The sequence below is a fragment of the Trachypithecus francoisi genome, unplaced genomic scaffold (genome assembly GCF_009764315.1).
Source record: "Trachypithecus francoisi isolate TF-2019V2 unplaced genomic scaffold, Tfra_2.0 Lachesis_group13, whole genome shotgun sequence".
NCBI classification, from domain to species: domain Eukaryota; kingdom Metazoa; phylum Chordata; class Mammalia; order Primates; family Cercopithecidae; genus Trachypithecus; species Trachypithecus francoisi.
The window spans coordinates 67,339,233-67,367,223 of NW_022681458.1; the positions used below are offsets into that span (position 1 = coordinate 67,339,233).

The following is a 27,991-nucleotide window of genomic DNA, read 5'->3' on the forward strand; positions in this document are numbered from 1 at the left end:
CCACCATCTTGCAATAGCAGTGGTGCACTCTACTGCAAACCTGTGAGTGGAACCCTAGCTTCCTTCCATTCCTGCCTTGCAGAAACTGGTATCCCTCCTTTGCTGAGCTTGAGAGTGGGATCCTGACTTTCTTCCCCACCCTATAGTAGAAGCAGCACCCTCTCAGCCCAAGTCTATGGGGAGAGCTGTATCTTCATCCCTAACCTGCAGTAATGAGGCAACTGAGAGTGATGAGAACTCTTACCATCTATGCCCATCATGCAGTTGCATGTAAAATAGTACTATTCCCCAACCAAGTTTGTGGGCACAGCTTTGACTTCAACCCTACCTGAAGTACTCTCCCTCCCACCCAGTGCCACAGAGAATGTGGAGCAGAGTCCTGCCATTTGAGTAATAGACAAGTGGGGCAGACACAATAACACTGCAGTAGCATTGAAAAAACTTTGTAAAGTAGGTTGACATTTGGATCACGGGCTACAAAAGGGCATTCTAAATCCAAACAGATTGACTACAGGCTACAATTTTAAAGATTTAGTAGGAACGAGAGTCAAATAATACTCAAAATATCAAGGATACAGTTCAGAATTACTCATCAAAAGTTACTCTGGAAATAACGAGGAAAATCTTAAATAAAAAAGGAAAATTGACAGACACCAATAGCAACATCAAGATGACACAGATATTGTAGTTATCAGACAAGAAAAGCAACTGTCATAAAAAATGCCCCAACAGGCCGGGCGCGGTGGCTCAAGCCTGTAATCCCAGCACTTTGGGAGGCCGAGACGGGCGGATCACGAGGTCAGGAGATCGAGACCATCCTGACTAACACGGTGAAACCCCGTCTCTACTAAAAAATACAAAAAAAAAAAAAAAAAACTAGCCGGGCGAGGTGGTGGGCGCCTGTAGTCCCAGCTACTCGGGAGGCTGAGGCAGGAGAATGGCGTAAACCCGGGAGGTGGAGCTTGCAGTGAGCTGAGATCCGGCCACTGCACTCCAGCCTGGGCGACAGAGCGAGACTCCGTCTCAAAAAAAAAAAAAAAAAAAAAATGCCCCAACAAGCAATTATGAACACTCTTGAAACAAATGAAAAAAAAGGAAATATCAGAAAAGAAATAGATATTAGGAAGAACCAAATGGAAATTTTAGAACTGAAAAATATAACTAAAAGGAACTCACCAGATTATGGGCTCAGTAGCAGAACAGACATGACAGAGTGAAGATGAACTTGAAGTGAAGATCAGTAGAAATTATCCAAGTCAAACAACAAAGAGAAAATATGTATTTTTTAATGTATTTTTTTTTTTTTTAGAGAGAGGGTCTCGCTCTGTCATCCAGGCGGGGGTGCAGTGGTATGATCATAGCTCACTACAGCCTTGACCACCTGGGCTCAAGCAATCCTCCTACCTCAAGCCCGCAGAGTAGCTGGAATTACAGGCACACACCACCACAACCACCAATTTTTAAAAATTTTTGTAGAGACAGGGTCTCATTATGTTGCCTAGGCTTGTCTCAAACTCCCGGCCTTAAGCAGTTCTCCCACTTCAGCCTTTCAAAGTGCTGGGATTATAGGTGTGAGTCACCATGCTTGGCTTAGAAAATAGATTTTAAAAAGTGAACTGAGCCTCAGAGACCAGTGGGACCATAACAAAACTTTTAAGCATTTGTATTGTTGGAATCCCAAAAGAAGATAAAGAATGAGAGGCTGAAAAAATATTTGAAAAAAATAATAGCTGAAAACTCCCCAAATATGGCAAAAGCAGTCGAGAGAGAAATGATGCATTACTTACTTGGGGGTCCTTTTATTTAAATGAAATACATTAAGAACAGTGTAGACATGGAAGCATCTGTATCCCCAGTTATCCAGTTCCTTTTCAGGACCTGGCCTTCACATCTGACAAATATGAAATTTTTAGCCTTGAGTTCAACTTAGCTTCTAACCTTAAGCTGATTGACAACCTTGAGGTACTACATAGAAAAGGCCTCTCAAAGTGTTATTTCATTTTTCTAAACAACAACATAGTCATGGTAAACACAGTTTACTACATGTATGCATTTTACATATATTAACATTGAAGCCTCACATGAACTCTAATAAATACTATTGTTCCCATTTTACATAACTGAGGTACAGAAAATTTGAGCAGCTCACTCAAAATCACATAGCTAATAAATTCTAGACTGAATTCTAAGTTATAAAAGTTACCCAAAACATTAAAATATTCAGGAGACAGGAGATCTTTTAAGTGGACAGTTGGTTTGCCTTATGATTGAATCAGATCTCTTATGTATTCTCTAATACAGAGATAAAGAAGAATTTGGGACTTGGTTCTGAAGTCATTTGGACATTAATGATATGGAATAGTGTTGGGTCGTTTGTTCAGATAGTGCAGATTGAGCTGTTTGTTCTGGAAGCCATTCTGTATTCACAAGCTGACGTTCCTTAGGGTTGATAACTTTTGGCACTATTAGCACTGGTGATGCCATCTTCCACACATATGCAGAGACCCAGCTTCCCTTGACACCTAGCCTGTCTTTGTACCTGGAGGTGCTCAGTTCATATGAATTCTTTCCCTAGAGTTGCCACAGGCCTTAAGTTCTCACTTCAAGTCGCCAGTGTCTACACATTTAATGAAACAATGATATTGTTTATAAGTTTTGGCTAATTTTCCTTGTCTCTGTTAACTGTTACCACTATATATAACTAGATCACAGCTAATAACTTTTACCAAAAGTCATGATAATGATCACCAGCATTTGTCTAGCATTTTACAACATTCAAAGCACCTGAATGCATTGGCTCATTAATTCTCATAACAATTTTGTGAGGTGAATATTAGGATCCCTTTTCTGCCAGAAACAGCAAGCAAAATTGAATGGCATTGTACGATTTTCAAATTGACTTCCTTAAGACCTGGCTATAAATCATATATGCGCCACTTGGACTGGATTTACAAGAGGTCAACATCGAGTTTTTATGAACTTAAAAACAAATAGGTTATGTTCTTTTAAAACATAAAAATGACATTTATTTTAGTTGAATTATTTAGGTATGGTTTCTCACTCTGCAGTCTAATTTAACAAAATATTTGTATTCCTCTCTACCCCATCTAAAATTTCGTTGTGCTTTGCTTGTTGAAAAATAAAGTGTCTCACAATATTAACTAGAAAATATTTGGTTTCTGGCATCTTAGGAGTTATAACTAAGTACAATTACAAAGCAAAAGAGTAACTTCAGTAGAGGCAGTATGTGTCTAGGTGTTAAAATTGTGGACTGACTCTAGGGGCTTCCAGATAGCTGAACATATGGTGGTTCCTAGAGGGTGATGCACCCAGGGAGGGCTGGAACCACCACATTCCTTTCCCCATTCCTCTTTCTATACATCTTTTCAGCTATATCCTTTGTAATTAAACAGTAAACATTTTTAAAATGTGGACTCTAGAATCATCCATAGGCTTGAGTTCTGCTGCACTGTGTACTAAATGCGTGGCCTTGGGTAAATTACTTATTATTTGTGTGCTTGGTTTTCTCAGGTATAATATGAGGGAAAAAAGTACCTGTTTCATGGAGCTTTGTGAGTTTAAGTGAAATAATAAATGTAAAGCACTTAGAATAGTGCCTGGCACTAGTAAGCCCTCAATAAATGTTAGCTGGTAATAGTATAGCAATAAATAATAGTTACAGCTATTTCTAGCTACTAGAGGAATTTATATATTAGTTTTCATATATATAGAAAGGATTACGGATAGATATAAACCTGAGCAGCACCATTTTAAGAGGGCCCTGGATACTCCTACTTTTGGAGGTCCAATTCCACTTTATATCACATATACTTAAAATACAATTATACCCCACATTAAATAAACTTTTTATGTAACTTTAAAGAAATGGGTCGGTGGCTCAAGCCTGTAATCCCAGCACTTTGGGAGGCCGAGACGGGTGGATTGCGAGGTCAGGAGATCGAGACCAACCTAGCTAACACGGCGAAACCCCATCTCTACTAAAAAATACAAAAAACTAGCCGGGCGAGTTGGCGGGCGCCTGTAGTCCCAGCTACTTGGGAGGCTGAGGCAGGAGAATGGCGTAAACCCGGGAGGCGGAGCTTGCAGTGAGCTGAGATCCGGCCACTGCACTCCAGCCTGGGCGACAGAGCGAGACACCGACTCAAAAAAAAAAAAAAAAAAAAGAAAGAAATGGGTTAATTTTTTATTGGCTATTTGACATATTTTGTGGACTTTGAATTAAACACTTACTAATTTTGATTTTTCATTGTATTCTCCTGAGATCATATAGCAATTAAATGATGAAGCATGAGCAAGAATTCTGGTCTCCTGGCTTATAACCAAATCGTTCCAAGAGAAAAGATGAGAATATTGTTTTCCCACCCAGAAGGAACTGCTGGAGTCTAGTCCACTTTAAAACCTAATTCAAGCTGGAGTGCCTTTTGCTAAAATTAACACTCCAGAATGCTCAAAACTCTGAAAATAATATTGAATGTTTCCTTTCTTTATTCTTTTCTTAGATTGTGGTTTGAATGTTCATAAGCAGTGTTCCAAGATGGTCCCAAATGACTGTAAACCAGACTTGAAACATGTCAAAAAAGTGTACAGCTGTGACCTTACAACGCTCGTGAAAGCACACACCACTAAGCGGCCAATGGTAGTAGACATGTGCATCAGAGAGATTGAGTCTAGAGGTGAGGCATTTGCAGTGTGGGTTGCAGTGGTCTCCTTTCACTACCAATACCAGTCCTGATGCCTTTTGGGTACCTCATTGCACAATACAGTTGTCTTCTGTAATTTGGAGGGGAATGGTTTCATATGTCAGATGATCTCAAAGACTGAAATGAATTAATTTAACAAGTAATTAAATAGCTTGATTTCAAGGTACATTTAACCAAGTATAGCAAATATGCTTATATAAAAATATATTTATAGATGATGCTTCCAGTTTGCAAAAGTTGACAGGTAAAGACAAATTCATTTTTCAGTTTTTATATTTTTCTTTGGTTCAAGAAGCAAAAGTGTAAATGCTCTACTGAAACTATCTAAAGCCAAAAACAGAGCTGCATCCTAATTATTCTTTCCCACTTGGGAAAAACAGGCCTATATTTTATCTTAGTCTTCTGTTATGTAAAAGAATTTATGATGTAATTGGGGTGATGAATTATTTCCCTTAAGACTTCACATATTTGACTTAATTAGACCAAATGATGAGCTAGATGATATTCAGGTGACAATAGGTAAGAGTTAGAGAACTGTGTGTGAAATCATTTTATTTTGGGAGAAGAGTGTGAAAAGATTTCTAAACATGTATATTTTATTTCTTCTGACACATTACCTCCCAGCTTAAAGTGTGAGAAGTTAAAATCTGAAGAAAAGACATAATTCAAAGAAACTAACTATTTTTATTTGTCAGGTCTTAATTCTGAAGGACTATACCGAGTATCAGGATTTAGTGACCTAATTGAAGATGTCAAGATGGCTTTCGACAGAGGTATGTTTTTCACAATGTTCCATAACTTAAGACATAATACTCTTTGCTAAATTTCTTATGAGGTATTTTTTGCATTATTTTTTCTAAATAATCGATGATTATTATACCAAATTTAAAAACTTAGCTTGTAGGCCGGGCGCGGTGGCTCAAGCCTGTAATCCCAGCACTTTGGGAGGCCGAGACGGGCGGATCACGAGGTCAGGAGATCGAGACCATCCTGGCTAACACGGTGAAACCCCGTCTCTACTAAAAAAAATACAAAAAACTAGCCGGGCGAGGTGGCGGGCGCCTGTAGTCCCAGCTACTCGGGAGGCTGAGGCAGGAGAATGGCGTAAACCCGGGAGGCGGAGCTTGCAGTGAGCTGAGATCTGGCCACTGCACTCCAGCCTGGGCGACAGAGCGAGACTCTGTCTCAAAAAAAAAAAAAAAAAAAAAAAACTTAGCTTATAATTTTTTCTATGTGTTGTAATTATTAAACAGTCAAATTTCAGAGTGCAAAAGAAGTATAAAATAAAACTATGTTACCAATATTTGAGTATCCAAGGCTGGTCCATGTTCACAAAAATACATACAGAGCGATTACATTCACCAAAAACGATAGAATAAAGAGTAGGATCTATACCATTACAGATCTCAGGCTTCTCAGGCTTGAGTTAACCCATCTCACCCTGTCTGTCATCCATGCCCCCCGGCATCTTCATCACCATCTTTGATGAGCTGAGACCCAAGCCCAGACTCGTGTGTTGGGGCCAGAAAGCTGAAAGCAGCTTTAGTGGCCCTTCCGTGGGGCTCCCATCCACCACTGTAGAAGGGGCCTAGTCAAAGAAAAGCTCAGTGGAGCTTAATTTTCTTAGCTAACATTTAAATTAAGATTTGCTTCCATGGTTCTCCAAATTTGTCTTTGCTCTAAGGACTAGAACAAGGTGGTTCCAAAGAAGACCTGTAGCCTTGAATATAGGAAGTAAAGGAGTAAGAGTTAGTGATCTTTTAAGGAACCACTGTCCTTTGCAAGTACATATTCTAGTCCTATCACAGAAACTTCTCCCATTCACAGACCTCTTGTAGGCAACAGAGGCAGAAAGCAAAAATAATTAAATATTCATTACCAACCTGAGGGAAACAAGGCCAGCCCAAGTACGTGATTAAGAGCAAAGAAAGGGAGGTGAAGTAATGGTGTATTCACTCCGAATAAGCATCAGGAAGAGCAGTCCTGAATCCCTGACAGGTTGAACGGGAAGAAGCATCTCTTTACTCTGGAAGCTCTGCAGCTGAGCATGTCCATTCCCAGCCTCTGGCTACGAGTCTCAAAACTAAATTCACACTGACAAAGAAATTGAATGTTCCTATGGACCCCAGAGAACAAAGAAATGGCACAGTTTCCTCTATTGAAGATGTAAGACAACCATTTTGTGACCTGAAAACACCAGTAACAGATTTTAAAATTCATGGAGAGCTCACCTTGGCTCCCTGTAGCCACACTGCTGGGGGCCAGTCTTCGGCCTCCCAAGGATATGTACCAGCACTCATCTGCAAGATCTGTAGGAATGATGCAAAGGATTTTAACAAGAGTTACAGGAAGCCTGTGACTCAGATCATTAAAATCAGTTCTGTATATAAATACTGCCCAATTCCATGCATGTTCAAAGGAATAGGATATCAAATAAACAGAGCAAAATAATTTGGAATAATTAAGGATGATCACTTCTGAGAGACATAAACCTCAAGTAATGAGATCCAAGAAAGAAGACAATATCCATAGGATGCTGGAATGAACTCATTTAAGAGCCAAGGTAAAAAGGCAAGTTTGGGGAAGTCTTCCCCAGCTTAGTCACTGAATGGAAAGCTGACTACTCTGACGTCAGCAGCTGCCATTATACCTCTGCTACATTTTGTCCTTTGGTGGAATCACAGATACTTATGTGACAAGTACAGTGAGAGATCCATGGTCAAAGCAAATAAAATCTCATGAGCTTTACCCCAGAAGAGCCCTAATCTGGTAGAGGCAAGAGCAGAAAGTAAAGAAACAATCAGGAAACAGAGATATTATAGACTGTGCTGATATGGTATAGCCCTGCTTAGTATGTAGTATGTAGATATCAGATTCCAGGATTTGTTTGCATTATTTCAAAACAGAAAATAAGTAAATAGATAATACAGGTGGAAGAATGTATTTGTGTATACTTACTAAAAAGCAGGTTTTAAAAGAACCAGTTTAATAACAACGTACATAGGAAGCCCCAGCATGTTACTCTTTTAGGCTCCTAGCTTGTCTAAATCTATTTTCCATTGATTCGTTAACTCAAAAATACTAAGCAGCTACTATAGGCCAGGCACCATGTTCTTTACTTTAGATACGACGTTAACCATGTACGCTTGGTCCTTGCACTCATGGAGGGCTCACTTTAAATAACAATCACACAGTAGCTATTGATTTTATTTTAATAAGGGCTATAAAGGAAAATATTAATAACTGGGGAGCTTAACCTGTCTGGTAGGGCAGGTGAGGCATGCTGGAGATCAGAAGAGGCTCTTTCGTAGAAAATTAATCATTAATATGTAACATGTAGCACACTACACTTTGTTAAAAACTGAAGCATTGCTAATCTTTAAAATCTGATTTATATACAGATATGTCTTTCATTAAAACACTGCTGTGAATCCAGATATTTATTTTTGTTTCTTTCAACATCCTTAAAAGATGGTGAGAAGGCAGATATTTCTGTGAACATGTATGAAGATATCAACATTATCACTGGTGCACTTAAACTGTACTTCAGGGATTTGCCAATTCCACTCATTACATATGATGCCTACCCTAAGTTTATAGAATCTGCCAGTAAGTATGAATGCATGTATTTCAAATAACCTGACAACCTCCTCTTGGTAATCACTCTTCCTGGTTTTCTGGTTAACTTGAATGCATTTTTGAAATATTTCCTCTTCGCCTCTCTCTATGGTTAATATACTGACAAGAATTTTGCATTGTTCTGTAACGTAGATTATTTTATGACTTAATGCCATCAGAAGCTTCTTTGTAATGTGCTAAACCTCATTTTCCAAAATAAGGCTTATACCAGTGCTCTTTAGATGTAGGCCAATGCTTTTGTAAAATAAAATAAAAATGAATAACTGGAAAAGTAAAATTAAAAAAACAAAACCAGGCCAGTGGTGGCTAATGCCTGTAATCCCAGCACTTTGGGAGGCCAAGGCAGGCAGATCACCTGAAGTCAGGAGTTCAAGACCAGCCTGGCCAACATGGTGAAACCCCATCTCTACTAAAAATACAAAAAATTAGCTGGGTGTGGTGGCGCATGCCTGTAATCCCGGCTATGCAGGAGGTGGAGGCAGGAGAATCGCTTGAACCCAGGGCGGAGGTTGCGGTGAGCCGAGATTGCACAACTGCACTCCAGACTGGACAACGAGCAAAACTCTGTCTCAAGAAATAAAACAAAAACAAACAAAAACCCAACTATCTTTTATTAAATTCAGCAAGCATAAGATTTCTGTCAGACTGCTATATGTTTCTAAATTCTTATTCTCAGTTTCTGTACTCATATAAGTTAATGCAGGCTATTAACAGTTAGCAAACTGGCACTGGCCCACAAATCATACTTTAAAAAGCACTATTTTATATCAAGAAGTTTTTTAAAATTCTAGTTGAAATGAAAATGAGAAAAAGCAAAGGTTTATTTGTCAAATTTTATGCTGTAAAAATCATACCTGTAATTCACACTTCATTTTTTAAAGAAGGGAATTCTTAATGGTTTTAAGTATTAGCATTACCGGTTTTTTTGGAAAAGATAGGCCATTTCTGTCACTTTGCTTTTCTCTCTTTAAAACCATATGTTGTCTTCATCTTTAAATGATAACATCACTTCCTTAGTAACACTAATTTGCTTTTTGACTTGGGAATTTCATGAAGTACAGTCTTTCTTTGTTTTAAATTTTAGTTTCCCTTTCAGGGCTTTTATGGAGGATTTTTGTGGTTAGTTCCATGGAGCCCTGATTTCTTGTGGGTCAGCTCAAGCTCCCATGTAGAGAACAGCCATGAGAATTACACTGAATTATTTCAAAGCATTAGGTTAGAAAGCATGACAAATTCTAGGTCTCTTATGGACTCAGGGCTGATCATGAGAATTTGTATGAGGGATCTCACACATCCTTGTCTCATGGGGCAGACATTTCCTCTCCAGTCGGATAAGTCTCTTTGCCACTCATCTAGAAAGCAACACACACACACACACACACACACACACACACACACAGAGCCTGTGAAAAGCTGCCCAGTCCACAGTGTGCTGTGACCCCCAGGACTCTGATCCCACTGAAAGTGGGTGAGTTCCCACTCTGTTGTTGCTTGGAAGTAAAACTGAAGCTTGGCTGTATACCTAACTCCGGGGCACACGATCAGCAGAGGACAAAGCAGTGACGCAAACCCAGGTTCTGAACTCCACATACCGCCATATCTAGGAAGAAGTAAAAGCCAAGCTTCCTCTTGGATTTTGAGGCCTTTGCCCCCACAATTCCAAATGACCTCTCCTTTCCTCACACCCACCTTAGCTGCTGAAAAAAATCTCTTTTTATTGTCCTTCCAAATCATTTGTCATCATTATGGAGTTTGTTTCTGAAACAGCCTTCCTGTCCAAAATTAGCACCCCTTATCTCACCTCTCAGAGAACTCTGGAAACCAACATCATAAGAAAGAAACTTTCGGAAATCAAGGTAGAAATTTCTCCTTATAATTTCAGCTATTTGGATGTCTGATTTATGTGACACCAAAAACCCTGGCATAATATTGATATATAATATAAATGTTTGTTGTACATGTTTGATAGCAATATCTTGTTTGTGGAACATTGTGTCCTTGTACACTCTCTTCTGGCAGTAGAGTAAGTTTCTTTCTTTAGATGTGCAGATACAGTCATTCTCTTAAAAGGCAGATAAGAGAGAAATTAACATTTATAGAGCATAGACGAGGTGCCATAGACGAGCACTTTACATCCATGATGTAATTTTAGAAAGGAGGAGATGTGATGGAGTATCAGTAAATTGTGTAAGGTCACATTGCTCACTAGGGGAGGTGGCACTGGCATTCACACACATTTCCAAGGTCAGAGCCCTTGCTTAACCCACTCTGTCACACTGCCTGGCTCACTTGATAGAACAGGGAATGAGACTTACACAAGCGAAGGAAGGAAGGAAAGAACCCCTTTCAAATGAGGGACAGGGTTAAATGATCCTTCCTAATGCAGATATATTCTCCAAAATTTTTTTCTCTCTCAGCTCCTAAAAATGTCTCTGGCATTTATTAGCATCCTTTGCCAACAAAAAAACAGAATTTATGTTAAACTTTTCTTCTACAAAAGCTGTTTGAGGTCTGCTTTTGCAGCCTTCTTGGAGGAACCTGCAGCTTAAAAGCTGGAAGGGAGTGACTGCAGGAAATGAAAAAGGAAAGCAAGGGTGGAGAAAGCCAGATCATCCCATGCTACAGCTGGAAGTTCTTCCAAAGCCCCTGGAAACTCCATGATAAACCCACCTGAAGTCTGGGTTCACTAACCCCCCATTCCTCATTCCCTCTCCCCACCAGTTAAGACATTGCTGCCCTAGAATAAAAAGACAGGTGCTTCTCACAGAGCCTCCAGTAACCCAGCATTATGGATGCTTCCTGGTCACGATGGAAACAGCACTACCAAAGTTGCGCTCCTCATGGTAATGAGGGGAGAAATCTTCCTCTGGCCAAGGATTCTGAGAGCTCTGTTCCCAGAGCATCTTAGAAAAGCTACTTGTCTCAGTGTGTAACCTTGAGTGAGTCAGATCAACTCAAATAAAACCCAGGGTTCTTAGTCCCAAGCAACTTAAAATCTCTGGAAGAGAAGCCTGGGAAGGAGAACTTGTTAGTGTTTCCTCAGCCGTGCCACTGAGCCACCCCTTTTTCTAAGTTTTAATCTTCTTGTATTCAAGTTTCTCTATGTAAAATTAACTAGACATACTGTAGAAGAGCTTTTAATTAGATCTTCATGGGCTTAGAGTCTTTATTTCCTTCTCTGACAGTGTTCACATTTTCCAGATCCTTCCAGGCCATCCTCTAATGCCATCTGCTCTTCCCTGGACCTCTCAGCTGCAGACCGTCTTTCTCCTCTGATTCCCATCACCTCTAATTGGATATCTTTACTGCCTCCTTCCTTCATGCCGGAAGGTTGTAATTACGTTTTGTCTTCCTACTTCACGGGAATCCCTTTTAAAGGGAGGAGTTCTCACTCATGTTCCTTTTCCCACAGTACCTGTGATAGTCCCTTACTTACATAATAGGTGTAATAAATATTTGTTGAATAAGTCAACTTATAATTTTATATTGAACTGTAGGATGTTAGAGTTTGAACATATTCTAAGGGGTCATGCAGCTAGACTCTCTTCTATAAAACATTCTTTTTGAAATATTTAGTTCCTGCAAGCTCACTCACTGCTTCCAGAGGCAGCCAGTTCACTGGTGGACAGATGTAACAGTCATGAAGCCCTTCTGTGTACAACAGAAATCTGCCTCTTTTTATTTAAAAACTCCCTCCCATTAGCAGTGTTCTTGGCATCACCCTTTTCCATGTGTATTTTGTATATTTGACAATTGATGGTCATTCATCTCTGAATACATTCCATTTTGTCTATTTCTCTCTTAAATTATGCTTCTTATGGCTAAAGAGTTGTGTTCTCTAAAAAATGGTAATGGGTAATACTTTAGTAAGTGGAAGAAAAGGAGAAATGAGTTCCAGGGAAGAATGTCTGCCAATTTGATCTCAGTATATTCAGTGCATTTTGTCATTTGTTTCCAAATGTATATCTCCAGCCTGAAGATGTAAATGTCCTCTCCCTGAACACCAGATTAATCCACAGTCAGCATGTTCATTTGAATGCCTGACAAACATCTCAAATGGAACTTTTCTCCACCAAACCTCCTCCACCCACAGTCTTTCTGATCTCAGTTAACAGAGGCCTCGTCCTCGCAGCTGCCAAAGCCAAAAACTCGGATCATTCATGATTCTTCTGTTTCTCATACATCCTTCATCAGGAATCCAGTGAACTCCACCTTCAAAATATACCCAGAATCCAACAAATTCTTACCACCTTCACTGCTACCCCCTGGTCCAAGCTACTGTCATTCTTCACCTGGATGTTTTTAATAATTACTGGAATGGTCTTTCTGCTTTTATTCTTTGCCTTCCAGTCTGTTTTCCATTGGCCAGCCAGAGTACAGATAACTGAAAAATACATGTCAGATCGTGACCTTTCTTTGTTGCTAACCTTCCCATTTATCTTAGTAAATGCTAAATTCTTAAAATAGCCTGCATCGCTTGACATGATCAAGTGCCCTGTTGCCCTTCTGACCACACCTGCTAATATCCCCCTCTTCACTCAACTGGCAGCCACAATTGGCTCCCCGCTTTTCCTCAGACATTATAGGCATCCTCTCCCCTCAGGATCTCTGCATGGCTGCTCCTCCACCAGCGCTGTCTTTCTCCAGATCTCCACATGGCTCATTACCATTGAGGTCTGTCCTGACCACACCACTTAAAATTGCAACCCCCCAATACTTCTGATGCTTTTATCCTGCTGTATTTCCCATCGCACTTGCCTCATTCCAATCGTGTAACTATAATGTCATATTCATGGTTTATTGTCAGTCACCCTCAGTAGCAAGTAAACTCGCCATGTGCAGATTTTTTTTTGCTCGCCCGATAACACTATCTCACAGTTCTCCCTACAGAGATTAACTGTGAAAATTAAAAGGAAACTGGGTTATTCTTTAATTTCCAGATTTGTGTAGTTTCAAATTAATTTATCTTATAGTAAAAACTAGAGCTGGGTGCGGTGGTTTACACCTGTAATCCCAGCACTTTGAGAGGCTGAGATTGCTTGAGCCCAGGAGTTTGACACCAACCTGGACAACATAGTGAGACCTCGTCTCCAAAAAAAAAAAAAAAGTAACATTTAGCTGGACATGGTGGTGGCAACACCTACAGTCCCAGCTACTTGGAAGGCTGAGGCAGGAGGATCACTCGAGCCCAGAAAGTTAAGGCTGCAGTGAACCATCATCATGCCACTGCACTACAGCTGGGGGGACAGAGCTGTCTCAAAAAACAAACAAAAACCCTAACTAGGCTGGGCGTGGTGGCTCACGCTTGTAATCCCAGCTCTTTGGGAGGCCGGGGCAGGCGGATCACGAGGTCAGGAGATCGAGACTCTCCTGGCTAACACGGTGAAACACCGTCTCTACTAAAAATACAAAACATTAGCCGGGCATGGTAGCGGGCGCCTGTAGTCCCAGCTACTCGGGAGGCTGAGGCAGGATGGAGCTTGCAGTGAGCCGAGATCGCGCCACTGCACTCCAGCCTGGGAGACAAAGCAAGACTCTGTCTCAAAAAAAAAAAAAAAAAAAAAAAACCTAACTAGTGGTTGTTATAGTATGTTCTTCTTTTATTCTAGAAATTCGATGATTAAATTTCAGTATCTGAGCTGGCACCACTGTTATAAATTGGCACTTTTTAAAGGCCACGAAGTTCAGAGACCATACGTCATTTATCGTGGCAAAAAGCAAATCCATTCTGCATTCAAAGAAATGAGCCAGGAACTATGAGGAAATTTTGGGTAGAGATTGTAAAATGGTCAAAGTTTGTTTGAATTAAAAAGCTTCAGTCATTGTTCAGTTTCTGAAATTTGTCACATCTGCTTTACCAATGCTAGGAAATTTTCACATTCGTCTTATACCAATTTTTACCTGACTTCAATTCATTACCATTGAGTTGGTTTGTTTTATAAGTTGGAAACACTAGGATTTTTGGTCTTGTGTCTTGGATGTTGCATTCTGGTCAGATGTAGTCTTCGTAGCATTTCAAGGCCGCCATCCTGATTAGGACTCAGCAGCATGTAGTCTCATTGAAATTACCTTGAAACCCAACTTTTTTTTTCCCCACAAGATGGAGTCTTGCTCTGTCACCTGGTCTTACAGTGCAGTGGCACAATCTCGGCTCACTGCAACCTCTGCCTCCCAGGTTCAAGTAATTCTCCTGCCTCAGCCTCCCGAGTAGCTGGGATTACAGGCACCCGCCACCACACCTGTCTAATTTTTAGTAGAGACGGGGTTTCACCATGTTGGCCAGGCTGATCTCGAACTCCTGACCTCATGATCCACCCGCCTCAGCCTCCCAAAGTGCTGGGATTACAGGCGTGAGCCACCGCACCCGGCCTAACCCAACTTTTAAAAGCACCCCATCCTTTGACATTTGAGTAGAAGCAGGAATGTACTGTGGTGCTCTTTGAGATTACAGAATTCCAAATATGTTGTTTTCAGTTATACAGATGACTAATGAATTGAATACAGTCTGACCTCAAAGGAATGTGCTGAGGTTTTGTTCATTTGGAACTAAAACATTCAAATGTAGATGGTTCCCTTCAAAATTTACACCTTTGGAAGAGTCACATTTATTTCAGGGCTCCCGCCATCAGGCAAAACACTTGGAAGTGCCTTCAAAGTCTGCCGTGCATTCTTCTGAATGTCTGAGTCAGAAAATGTTTGCATTTTGAAGGTAGATTTGATTTTTTTATATAAAACAAAGTAATTTAAAACTAAACATAATAAAGCAAGTAAATGTTGGATAGTACATGTTTTGGTTTAAAAAGAAAAAAGTATGAATATCAATTAATAAGACTTTCCTGGGGTCAGAGTGGGTAATGGAGTGACACGGTTAGTATACCATTGCTGAAAATGGATATTTTAAGCAGTGTACCATCCCGTAAGTATTATTCTAAGGTCACTTCATTTGCATGTATAAGTTTTTATCTGTGTTGACATGTCTGAATTTTTTGTTACATCCTGTATTCAATGTCCAATTTCTGAAGTTGTCAGACTCCAAGACACTCAAGTGACAAAACTGGATGTTCCCTCCATCCCCAAAAGTCCAAGTAACTAGTGTTGCCACACTGAAACTAAGAGCCTTTGGAAATCTGGACTTGAACCTTAAAAATAATTTCCAAAGCTGTTGGACAAGGAATTATGAGAAAGCATTCTTACCAGTTTCAGAGGATTATCACAAGAATAGAATTCAGTGAACCATTTGTATCAATTTTGTGTTAATGCTTTTCTTCTTGGTATTCAACTTACCATTTTAGAAATTATGGATCCTGATGAGCAATTGGAAACCCTTCATGAAGCACTGAAACTACTGCCACCTGCTCACTGCGAAACCCTCCGGTACCTCATGGCACATCTAAAGAGGCAAGTTACTTTGAGTCTTATACTTGTATTGCATCCAAATTTTAAGGATAAAATGAAATGAAGGGTGAAAGAAAGGACAAATGATCTATTGAATGAATAAATAAATGCATAGCTATATTGTCTTTTGCGAAATTGTACTAGTTGAGAAGGAATGCTAAAAATATTTTACACTACAATACTGAGTGCAGACTTGATTGTGTTATAAATGGATTTGCAGTTTCAGTATATGTTTGCAGATATGCTAGAAATACCAGTATTCTGCCAAGGACGTGCACTAATTTTTGTGGAGAGAGTTGTGGCTACAGAAGAGACCTTTGCATAATAAAGCAAGAAGCAAGCAACTTGGAACTTGCAAGGCAGCTCACTTTTCCTGTCTTATTGCTCCAAAAAAAGCACTTCAAACTTGGTGATGGGATTTTTCAATTATTGAATTAATGTTGCCAACACTGCAAACTGATGTAAAAAGTGGTGCAGTAAAGAAGTAAGGGATAAAGGGAGGAAAGAAAAAGTATTTCAGTTAGTTGTGGTTTGATGTTTTCAGGCGATTGATAGTCATGCAGCTTTACTCCCTTACTCGGTCACCCTTGGTCTCTATCAGTTGAAGCAAAGGTTTCCAGATTATAAGACCAAGTTTTAGTAGTTTTAGGTTTTCAAAATTTAAAACCAATCAGAAACAAAAATACATTTGTGGCCAAAGGCATGAGTTATACAAAAATGATATTCTAGTCACTCATGAATGTTTAAATTTTTCCTCTCATTTAAAACCTTTGTTTATTGTGCTTACAACTTCACTTATAAATTCAGGTTTGCTTCCTATTGGGATGTAATTAAGTGTTCCACACTAAAACAAAGGACTGACTCTCAAATGATATTCTCTGTGCTACTGTGCAGTGATAAAAAGCATATAAACACATACCCTCCCTGACGATGCTGCCTACCCATAGCCATTGCTTATTACTGTCGCTGCTGTTCTCTCCCTAGACACTTATTCAACTGTCTACTTGCAAAACTACTCTATAGCAAAGACAGCCAGAGTGAAGGGAGAGTGGGTGGATTAAATCAAGGTGACCCAGTTCCTTCTCAGCTATTTGCAAATGTAGGTTTAGAACTATAGGCTGTGGGCTGTGGCAGGAGGATCCATAGATAGAACTGAATCCATACAGTCCAGCACATTAACACCACAAGTTTAAATTATCTCTTAACATCGTTTACTTTAGGGAAAGTCAGTACTTTGAAATTACAGAGAAATTTCAAGTTGTTGATTGAAATTTCTTGTTTCAATTGTTGATAAGTAGATGCAAACTTTTATTGTGAATCTTGTTTTAGTGTTCAAGCACAATGAAGAACATATGGCTTACACAAAGTCATTTATTCCTGGTACTTGCATTTTTCAGAGTGACCCTCCACGAAAAGGAGAATCTTATGAATGCAGAGAACCTTGGAATCGTCTTTGGACCCACCCTTATGAGATCTCCAGAACTAGATGCCATGGCTGCATTGAATGATATACGATATCAGAGACTGGTGGTGGAGCTGCTTATCAAAAACGAAGACATTTTATTTTAAATTTTTAATTTGAGGGGAAAAGAAATGTTTTACAGATGAAGGAATGTTTTATAGTAATTTAATTTGCTCCTGTAGCTGCATTATTTCTTGATTAGAGGTTTGGGCATATAACCAGATTAAAGTGAAGGAACTTTCTGTTGTTTTTGTAACACCGCTCAGCTGTCTTGTAAAACAGTGAACACACGCTTTCCGGTTCTAGTAATCCTGGGTGTTTATCACGTTCAGAGAAACTCAAGCTATTGCATGATTAGCCCCCTATCTGGCAAGGAAACCCCATACAGAAGAAACAACAAACCTGCGCCTGCACCGCCTCTGCGTCCTGGGTAGTCTGTGCTTGTAATCCAGCATGTTTCACAGAGTAAGCCTGTTGTGACTTTGCTTTTGGGGTCTATGTCATTGGTTTCTGATGCTTGTACAAACATGCACACACAAATGGATAAAACAGCACCTCTGGCTGTTGCATTACCATAGACCATATCACATGCCTACATTTTGCAAATGATTTCTGGTTTCTCTTAGTTCTTCTCTAACATAGTACTTTCTTTCCAGCAAAAGCAAAAGGTGTTTTCAGATTTGTTACTTTAATAAGTTATCCATACCAATAAAAAGTGTACAACACAGCATTTTCTGTTAAGTTATTATTGGTTTTCAGTTGTAATTTTGTATTTTTTCTGGCATGCATTTATTTATTAAATTGGCCTTTAGAAATCAAAAATATTGATAGCTTACTTTTTTCTGTAAGAATATTCGGGAAAATGTCTTTGGCCGTTTATTAAATACCGAGTACTTCTTCTGACCTCTTTTGTTTACTGTTAAAAGTGATAAGCTCCTAAAATAATCATTTAAAACTGCTTACAGTTAGAACAACCATTAATTGTATTTATTTTTCTTCTTGTATTACTCTGGCAGAAATCTAGAAAATATTTTCTTCACACTTTTTAACGAGGGGTTGGGCAGGAGTTCCTTCCAGAGCCCTCAGAAGAAAAAAGAGGCTAACTAAAAAGAGTGACTTCTTCTAAACATTTGATTTGTCAAAAATGTATGACATCGACATGCATTGACCTGACAAGGCTACCTGAGAGATAAGCCCCAGAGGGCAGCCTGGTGGCCAGAGAAGGGGTCTGCAGCTAAGGGCCAGGAGCCCACCTGTGTGGCTTGGCGCCAACGTTTCTGTGCCTATCAGATGAACACCCTTCTAGAACAAAAGTTCCATCCTGCTTTCAGATTTGTAACAATAAAAGACACATATTCAAACTTTTAAGATTATTCCAAAAATAATGGGAACCGATGAAAATATGGACTGTTTCCATATTTTTGCCCCTAGGCTATAGTAGGAAATTGATAGTATGCTTTAATTAATCTTGATATTGAGAAAAATATGGTTTATTCAGTAGATATTCCATCTCAACTCTCCAGTCAGCCAGTCTCCTGTGAAGAACACCACTGCACTGAGCAACATCAAATACATGGATTGATAATATTCAGAGATTTATATAGCATAGAATTTTTTTTTTTAATGGAGGCCAGTAAAAGGCACTAAACAGCAAGGCAGTGCTTTGGACACATCAAACACAGTTCATATGTCTGAGAAATTGATCAAACGAATCTGTCCCTGGGTTAAGTAAACCAATTGGACTGCTATGTGTTCATTGCTGAAGTCAGTTTTCTGCAAAGTTTTACTTTTAAAAGAGAAATTTGGTTGTAAAGGAGTGTGCTTTATTAGAATGGATTCACCATTTTTTCCTGAGAGAGAGGTTCGACTTTAGAGCAGGCACTTACTAGAATTAGAGGTATATTTGGAGCAGAAGGTCATAGTAAATGGAAGCAGATGTTCAGAGAAAGTTCTGAGCAAGTCTTCAAAGTTATTGCTTACTGGCTCTGTGAAGAATGTGCTTAGTATGTTTTCACACAGAAGGATGTGTGGTTCATACCCTCAGGATGTATAGAAAGAAATAACAGCTACTTCATCTGTGAACATGCTTGGACTGTTGGGTGACACTTCCTTGAAGAAACAATTCCCAGTTGCCTAGGGAGGGTTTTGCCCAATGATTAACCAGGATCTTCTACACATATCTTTCTATGACCAGTGGGAGATTTCTTAAATCATGACTTTTTATGATGAGGCAGATGTTTCTATTTCTAACACAATCAGGAGTGAGAGAAGGAACCAATAAACCTCTCCACCATCACCCACAGGTTTGACAGCACTACAGATACTTTGCCCTGAATGCTAAGTGTCTATATCTTCTCAGTTTTCTGGATATCATTTTTGTTTATATATTGGGAAACCAAAGACTTCCCTTTTACATTTTTTTGTCTTTAAATGCCAGTTATACCAGCTGACCAGAAGAACTAGTCCTTCACTGAATTGAGATTTAAAACGTTTCTGTAATTGGAAGAATGGATATTTATCAAGATGTTTCTGGTTACTTGATGAGCTCAAATAGAGGCCCTCTGAATAAATTAGGTTCAGAGGTCCGATCATTTTGTTTGTTTTTTAATTTCCTTTTGTGAGTTTTTTGTTTTTTATATCTTTTGTTTTGGGTTCTGATCATTTAAAATAATTTAGAGGCTACTGCCCCACAGCTGATTATATATTATGGGCAAGTCCACTTAAAGAGCAAAAAGTTTTTATAGCTTGATTTGTCAGTAACAACTGCATGGCACTGACATTTGTCCATTAGAGTTGAGCCGAAGTGGTAGTGCCCTTCATGTATGTCATCACCATGCATCACACGCCCACTGAACATCCAGGTTGGTTCTGCCCCTTAGCTGGCATGCGTTGTGGTAGAGGGGAATGCTAAGAAGTCTGGCATCAGCAAGGATCTGTCAGCCTAATTTTTAGAGATCTAGTTCTCACTTGCATTCTCTCAAAAAAAAAAAAAAAAAGAAAACTGCATCCCTTGTAGCATCTCTGCTACTTACTCCATACACAGATCCTGTGTGCCAAGCACTATGCTAGAACTTGGAACAAGATTGGTTCTGATTCTTGAGGAACTCACGGGATCCATTTGGACCAGTCACAGTTTAAAGTACTGTAAGCCTCAGTGCTAGATGTCAATAGAAAGCTACAAGACAGCGTGGATGGATTTGCGTTTCTTTGGAAAAATGTGAACTCACAAGTCATACCCTTACAATTCCATTGGATACTTTGAAGTTGACCTTAAACATTCATTTGACCAATAAGGAAAACACAGAAATAAAATGACAGAGCCAGTGTAAGTCTGTTTGGAAAAATCAAAAGCCTAATGCTTAGCTGCCCATGCCTTTGGGTGAGTGTCATCTGGGATGGGACACCACCACATGAAAGAGCTACAGTGTTCTCTGCCATGGACTCACTAGTCCCTAACTTCCAGGCATCAGATGAGGAGAGATGATGATGCTATCAGTTCCATTGCATTCTGGCATACTCATTTTAACCAATCCCATGCAGTTGGCAGTCGTTCTGACGTAAGGGATGGTCTCGATCTGACAGCTCAAAATCTCCATAGCATATATGTATATATATATGGTCTCTGTCCTGGCTCCTGGCCTAGATCTCCTAAAACCCCTGGAATTTCTAGGGTGATAAGAGTCTTTTGTTATTTATAATGACCTTTGGTAAGTACACCAGACTGTATGCTAATGAAGTGGCTTAGGCTGGGGCCCTTTGATAGCCTCACAATTGGGCTGGTCATAGGAAAGACCAAGTGATTAGGGGCTTGGAACTTTCTCTCCACTGACCACCAGAAAGGGGAGGGAGAGGTCCACAGATTAAGCTCTGTAACAACTAGGTTTGGTAAGCTTTCTGGTGGGTGGACACATGGAAGCGCCAGGAGGGGGCACATTCCAGAGGGCATAGAAGGCCCCCCGCCTCTTTCCATACCTTGTCCTATGCATCTCTTCTATTTGGCTGTTCCTGTTGTATCTTTCCTAATAAACTGGTAAACATAAGCGAAGTATTTTCCTGAGTTCTGTGGACTGTTCTAGCAAATTATCAAACCAGAAGAGGAGGTTATAGGAACTCCTGAGTCATAGCTCAGCACAAGTATGGGTGGTTCCCTGGGACTTGCAACTGGTGTCTGCATTGGGGCAGTTTTGTGGAACTGAGTTTTGTAACTTGTAGGATCTGACACTCACTTGAGGTAGAGAGCATTAGAACTGAATTGAATTGTAGGACACCTAGTTGGCGTCTGGAGAGTTAGAGAAGTTGGTGTGGAAAAAACCCACACATCTGGTTTTAGAAGTGTTCTGAGTAAAAATATCCCACTCACCATTTATCTAAAACAGGCTGTGACCATCTTGACATTTCCCAAATAGTAATGAAGGAAAAAAACTAAAGTTGCTGTTTTCCCTTTGTTTTATATAATCAGGGAATTAAGTTGTAATTAAAACACCAAATCCTTATCAATTTTGTTAATGAAGGTTGTATTAATACTTTCATTACAAATTCGAACATTTGTTGGTTTCATCACTGTTCTGCCTTATTAAAGTCATTAGGTCTCTCAGCAAATGCTTAAATAATTTTTAAAGTATATTTCACTAGTTTTGTATCTCATACAAGGATACTGCTCAATTGATATTTATACATATTGAAACCAAATCAAGAGAGAGCTAAGCTAAAAAATTATAATTCATCACTACATATTGGAAGGAAAATCCTGGTTTATGAGTTTCATTGTTCTCTACTGAAGAGATTATATTTTCATACAGTCTTCTGGTCATAGAATATTTCACAATGTAAATGTTTTCCTCTATTGCTTATTCAACTCAATAGCACAAACCACCACCAAGAGTTAAGTATAAGCACCACATGGCTGACCTAGTTTTTGGAGCTCTAGCGAACCCTTGGAAGTTTTGGGGGTTTTACAGTTTTTCCGATCCACTCAATTACATCGTAGCAGGAAACATGAGCATGTGAAGCTAGAAATCTTAGGATTGTTTTTTCTAGTTCTGAAGCATAACCACCTAGCTGCCCATGCCACTATGGTAAGACACAAAAAGTCGAGGAGGTCATGTTTTAGAGATTACAAAGACTCAGGGAAGGAAATGAGCAAAAAGGGCCTTCTGAAGGTAAAATGCCATAAATTTGGAATGTTCTTAAAACACACCAATCTTTGGTTGCCATTACCTCAAGCTTTGACCAGTTGGTTTTCTCTGATGTGTGTATAGGTACAACTGGGGCACAATCCTAGGCTTGTCCATGCAAAAAATATCCAGCCTGATGTTTGGAAGCCTCTATATATGAGTGAACATTTGCCTAAGACAGTTCTTTCCAGTGAATATACATAATAGGGAAGAATACTTTGTTCACGTTCTTTAAAAACGGTATCCAAACTGTAAGCAGGCGATGACACGGGCATATAAAAAAGGTTAAGTTCAGGTTGGGGGTGGAGGCTCATGCCTCCCAATACTCTGGGAGGCCAAGGCGGGCAAATCTCTTGAGGTCAGGAGCTAAAGACCAGCCTGGGCAATATGGCGAGACCCCATCTCTACAAAAAATACAAAAATTAGCCAAGTAGACCTGTAATCCCAGCTACTCAGGAGACTGAGGTGGGAAGATTGCTTAAGCCTGGGAGGCAGAGTTGCAGTGAGCCGAGATCACGCTACTACACTCCAGCCTGGGCCACAGAGTGAGATCCTGTCTCAAAAATAATAATAATAATAATGTTTAGCTACATCAGCAGCAGAATTTCTGTCCTAAGATTCTAGAACCGGAAGAAGCTATTGATCAGCACTAGCAGAGAGCAGAAACTGTAGCCATGAAGCTCCAGGCCCTCAATCCATTAGTGACCTGCTTCTGCTTCTCTGACTCTACTCTCTGCTTTAGGTCTGTGCCATGGTTTTCAAACTTTAGGTCTTTCAGAATCGCCTGAAGAACTTGATAAAGCAGCTTTCCAGGCTCTGCCTCCAGAATTTCTGAATTGGGAGGCCTGGGCTGGGGCCAAACATTTGCATTTCTAACGAGCTCCCAGGTGATGGCTGACACTGCTGGTCCCAGGATCACACTTTGGGGATCACTGACTCTGTGTTTCTTGCCCCGGCTGTCCATTAGAACCACCTGAGTCCCTACTGCAGGCCAATTAAATCCAATGCTTGTTGGGGAAGGCCTGGGCAGACGGCGCCCCAGGTGATTCTGATGGGTTGCCATTGTACCGACTACATTACGCTTCGTTTCCTGTTGGTGCATTAAAATGTTCCTGGGATTTGTTTTAATCAGGGATAGTAAGACAGCAGACATGGAAATGACTGTCATGAAGGAAGAAGTTCATACAGACCCCAGAAACAGGAGGCACGGTAGACTATGCAGGATTACATGGCAAGAACCACAGTCACTCAGGAGGCAGAAGGAGGGGGCAGAGCATGGCCCAGAACCTTTATTGGGGTCTCCAGGGAAGGACGCATGAGGCAGGGTAGTTAGCTGAGTAAGCTACATTGGCTGGTTTGAATATTTCAGCAGGCTCTGGGCTACAGGAGTGGTATCCAGTTGCTGGGTACCTGGTCCTGGGGTGATTTCGAGCAGGGAGAATGTTGTCTGGTATGTGAGTTTGATAAAGGAGATGACTGGGGATGCGAGCTCTGGATGGGTTGGTTTATATGTCAAAGGTGTCCTCAAAGGGGGATTTGCTCTGTAGGACTTAGCTAGCCCTGGGAGGAGCAGGCTCTCCACCATCAAGGCCTCAAATGCCAAAGCATTAAGAAAACAAAAAATTGGAAACTATATTCCATACAGTTGATTGTTCCTACTTCCCTTCAAAGCCACCTCCCAGTTTGACTCAAATCTGACTCTGTCCTCAATACTTTCTTTTCTTATTCAAATTTTATTCTAAATTGCATAACTTAACCTAAATTAGCTGTTCTTAGATAAAGGAAATGGGACTTTATCAAATTTTATAAAAATCACAAATCACAAGGAGAATGAATCATATGAACACTTATTAACTAAAATCTTTAATTAGGAAGACCAGGGAGGTTCCCTAGAAACACAGAAAGTCATTTTTATGCAATAGGCACTAAACTCAAGGACTTTCTGTTGGAAATGTTAACTTCAAAGATTCTGTATTTCTCAGAGTGCATTTGAAAAGACTAGCATCCCATGTACTAGTCTCTTGTACATGTGAGAAATATGAATTGTTCTGAGAACTATGACAACCTCCATCAACCAAACACAGCTATAGGTCCTAAGTACTGAGACCACCTGTGTCAACATGACTTAGTTGTTTGGTCCACGAAATCTTTGCCCAAGGCAGATAAGACTATGAAGCAATAACTTCACTTTTGCTCCAGAAACTCCCTACAGAGTAATCTACTTGAGACAGCACACTGCTCACCTGAGCAAACAGCTTGCTTACCAAACAATAGCTTGTCTATCAAAAGTCCCTGCCAGACCCTGCTAGGTTGGCTAGTCTTAACTACTATATGCCCTGCCTTAAAAAGCTTCTTAACCGACGTGAGCCGAGACCCCCCAGGACCCTAAAAAATCCTCCTGTCTTCCTCATCCTGAGACATGGCTTACATGCTGTGGTTCTCTCCCTTCCTGAGTTCTGTTAACTTAGTTTTGCTTTATCAGCAGGTGGTTTGGTGATGCATTAGATAGCTCAACAGGTATCCCAAGAGCAAAGAGACTGATAGTTAAATGAGCTTGGGAAATACTGTATAGCAATTCCACCTGTGTGGAAATTATAATCTTGTTAGCATAATAAAGCGTCTGAGAAGTTCTGCATTTTAAAAAGCTGAGGAGATTATACAAACTGGCAACTTGTGTGTGGGAAGCCTTGTTGTTCCTGCAAACTTACTAACTTCTCTAAGAACATTATTTTTCCTAACATCAGTTTTAAAACCATTACTTTTTGGTAATGGATGAATGATTTATCAGAAATGAAGGATCCTGGCATCCTGCAGCTAATGGGAAGTGACAAGATGCCCAGACTCCCCACACTGAGAATGTCCCCAGTCCACCAGCAGAGCCTCTGCTGGGCCTGCCCTATGCCGGGAGTTTCCATGTGCTTAATAAGTTCGATTTGATTGGAATCCCTGGATCTGTCAACATACAGCCTTTCGCTAAGGCACCCATCCACTTTGTCAGAGTAGGAGGAGCCAGGACGCCTTCTTGCGTCCCAAAGCCTCTTGAGCAGCCTGCCCACTAACACAGGCCCAGCCTGGAACCAGTTCACATTCAGTGAACACCCACCCAATACCCATTCCCATTTCAGATGGTGATGCCAGGAGATCAGAGGAAATCCTCATTGAGAACCTTCACAGTCTCTCAGTCAGGACAGCTAACTTCCCTGTTGTTTCTACTCTGGAAACCCCCTGGTTTTGTCCCAGGTCTGGGAGAAGAAACTAATAAATGATCAGATACTTCTAGGATCTGATGCATTGTCTGTGGAACCGGTGGCCAAGCAAAGATGATGCATGGCTCACAAAATCAAGGTTATTCCAATTGCCAGTGAGCATTTTGCAAGAGTGTTTCTTAGTATGTCCCCATTAAGAATTAATCACTAATATTAATTACAGTGATTAAAAGGAAACATCTGTGAAGACAGGCTTGAATCCTTATAAACTCTGGCTGGATATAGCCAAATAAGACAGAGCTGCCAGAGGGAAGAAGCATCATCATGTCACTAGGAAGGGAGGCAGCAAGAAAGAGGGAGGGAGGGAGAAAGGGGAAAAAAGAAAGGAAGGAGAAGAGATATTAATAAATAGGCATTACCTTAAACTGTTCAGGCTAGGCCCTAGGACACTGATTCGGTCTCTTCTCTCCCTTTTCCCCCCTCTCCCCCTTCCCTGCTCTTATTACTCTGGCTTGCTGCTAGTTTTCAGATTGCAGAGCAATGCATCTACAGGGGAAGCCAGAGTTTTTCACTTTGCAAAATTCATGCTGTTCCAAGTCTACTGAACTGAACATGGGTTATGGCAAAGTTGTTGATATTTTACCTGCCCACATGCCATGAACCACTTTTCTTCTTTCTTCTTCCAACTTTATGGTGGGAAGAAGTGAAGGGTTTGGTGGAAGGTCATTCTGACAGGAGCTGAAAATTTCACACAAGGAAGAAATGCCCAATGCCCCTGAACTCCTCTATAGTGGGGAGTCAAGAAGTCTCAGAGATGGCCAGGAGAGGACTGGACCCGCTCAGCCTTAGCCTAAAATGCAGAAAAGCTCAGTCTGCTAGAGGCCTCCCCAACTGCCACCTTCACTCTATACCTGGCCAAACACAAAGAAAATTAGTAAAGAAAAAAATCTCTGTGATCCGTCAGCAACACGGGGAGCTCCTTTCTTCCCAATGTGTTTTCCTTCATTGAAAGCCTGGCCCAATCAGTGACAATGCCAAAAGCAAGCTACTTAGTTCTCAGAATGCCCAAGGCCTTCCACAATGTTGTGGAAAAAGACTCCAGGCTTGGAATGTAAAAACAAGGCTTGCCAATTATAAAAACTGTATTGTGGGAGAGACGAGAATGCTAGCCAGTTTGGGGCTGAGGCCCCTGAAATATCAAAATCAAGGGCTTGCTTTGATATCTATAAGCCCTGCAAAGCTTTCCTTGGGGTCAGCAGGGGAGGGCAATTGCAAGGATGATGGCCTTCCAACCACTCCCACAGGAAAGACCTCAGATGGGATCGCCACATTGAACATGGTATGGTCGTAGACAAAAGGACAAAAAATAACAAATGCTGGCAAGGATAGAGAGAGGGGAACACTCACACACTGTTGGTGGGAATGTAAAGTATTATTACCATTATGGAAACCAGTACGGAGATTCCTCAAGAACCTAAACTAGAACTACAGTATGATCCAGCAATCCCACCGCTAGATACACATCCAAAGGAAATGAAATTAGTATGTCAAAGACACATGTTTATCACAGCACTACTCACAATAGCCAAGGTATGGAATCAACCTAAGTGTCCATCGACAGATGGATGAATAAAACGTTATGTACACAAAACAGAATATTATTTAGCCATAAGAATGAAATCCTGGCCAGGCGCAGTGGCTCAGGCCTGTAATCCCAGCACTTTGGGAGGCCAAGGAGGGCGAATCACGAGGTCAGGAGATCGAGACCATCCTGGCTAACACGGTGAAACCCCGTCTCTACTAAAAATACAAAAAATTAGCGGGGCGCGGTGGCGGGCACCTGTAGTCCTAGCTACTCAGGAGGCTGAGGCAAGAGAATGACGTGAACCTGAGAGGCGGAGCCACTGCACTCCAGCCTGGGCAACAGAGTGAGACTCCATCTCAAAACAAAACAAACAAATCCTGTCATTTGCAGCAACATGGATGGAACTGGAGGACATTAAGTAAAATAACATGTTACTCATATACTCATATGTGGGAGCTAAAAAAAAAGTGAATCTCATAGAAGTAGAGAAAGAATGGTGGTTACCAGAGGCTGGGAAAGAAGGATGAAGAGAAGTTTGTTAATGAGAACAAAAATACAGTTAGTTACACAGAAGGAATAAGTTGTAGTATTCGATTGTATAGCAGGGAAGTTATAATTAACAATTATTTATTGTCTATGTCAAAATAGCTAGAATTGTGACGCTCCCAACTCAAAAGTGTTTGAGGTGATAGATTTCCCAATCACCTGATTTGATTATTACAAATTGTATACAGGTATCAAGATATTATATGTACCCTCATATACATGTAAAACTATTATATATCAATTTCATAAAAGGCCTTAGTGAA

General features: G+C 40.4%; 1 protein-coding gene and 1 long non-coding RNA gene across 5 annotated transcripts in view; one reads left to right on the plus strand and one right to left on the minus strand.

Moving 5' to 3' along the window:
- The window catches only part of CHN1 (chimerin 1), a 222,758-nt gene extending 204,697 nt beyond the window's left edge, over positions 1-18,061 (plus strand). For 2 of the 4 annotated variants that reach the window (XM_033231066.1, XM_033231068.1), the window contains 5 exons: positions 4,521-4,694; positions 5,417-5,494; positions 8,193-8,330; positions 15,653-15,758; positions 17,153-18,061. In XM_033231066.1, coding sequence (XP_033086957.1) covers positions 4,521-4,694; positions 5,417-5,494; positions 8,193-8,330; positions 15,653-15,758; positions 17,153-17,324 — 668 coding nt within the window. In that variant the 3' untranslated portion in view covers positions 17,325-18,061. The remainder of the gene's footprint in view (positions 1-4,520; positions 4,695-5,416; positions 5,495-8,192; positions 8,331-15,652; positions 15,759-17,152) is intronic. The other 2 variants (XM_033231065.1, XM_033231067.1) reach the window with 2 other exon arrangements.
- LOC117094835 overlaps positions 1-27,991 on the minus strand; it is a 65,273-nt gene that overhangs the window by 29,967 nt on the left and 7,315 nt on the right. Inside the window, exon 2 of the long non-coding RNA XR_004441697.1 lies at positions 6,953-7,030. This is a non-coding gene — a long non-coding RNA (uncharacterized LOC117094835). The remainder of the gene's footprint in view (positions 1-6,952; positions 7,031-27,991) is intronic.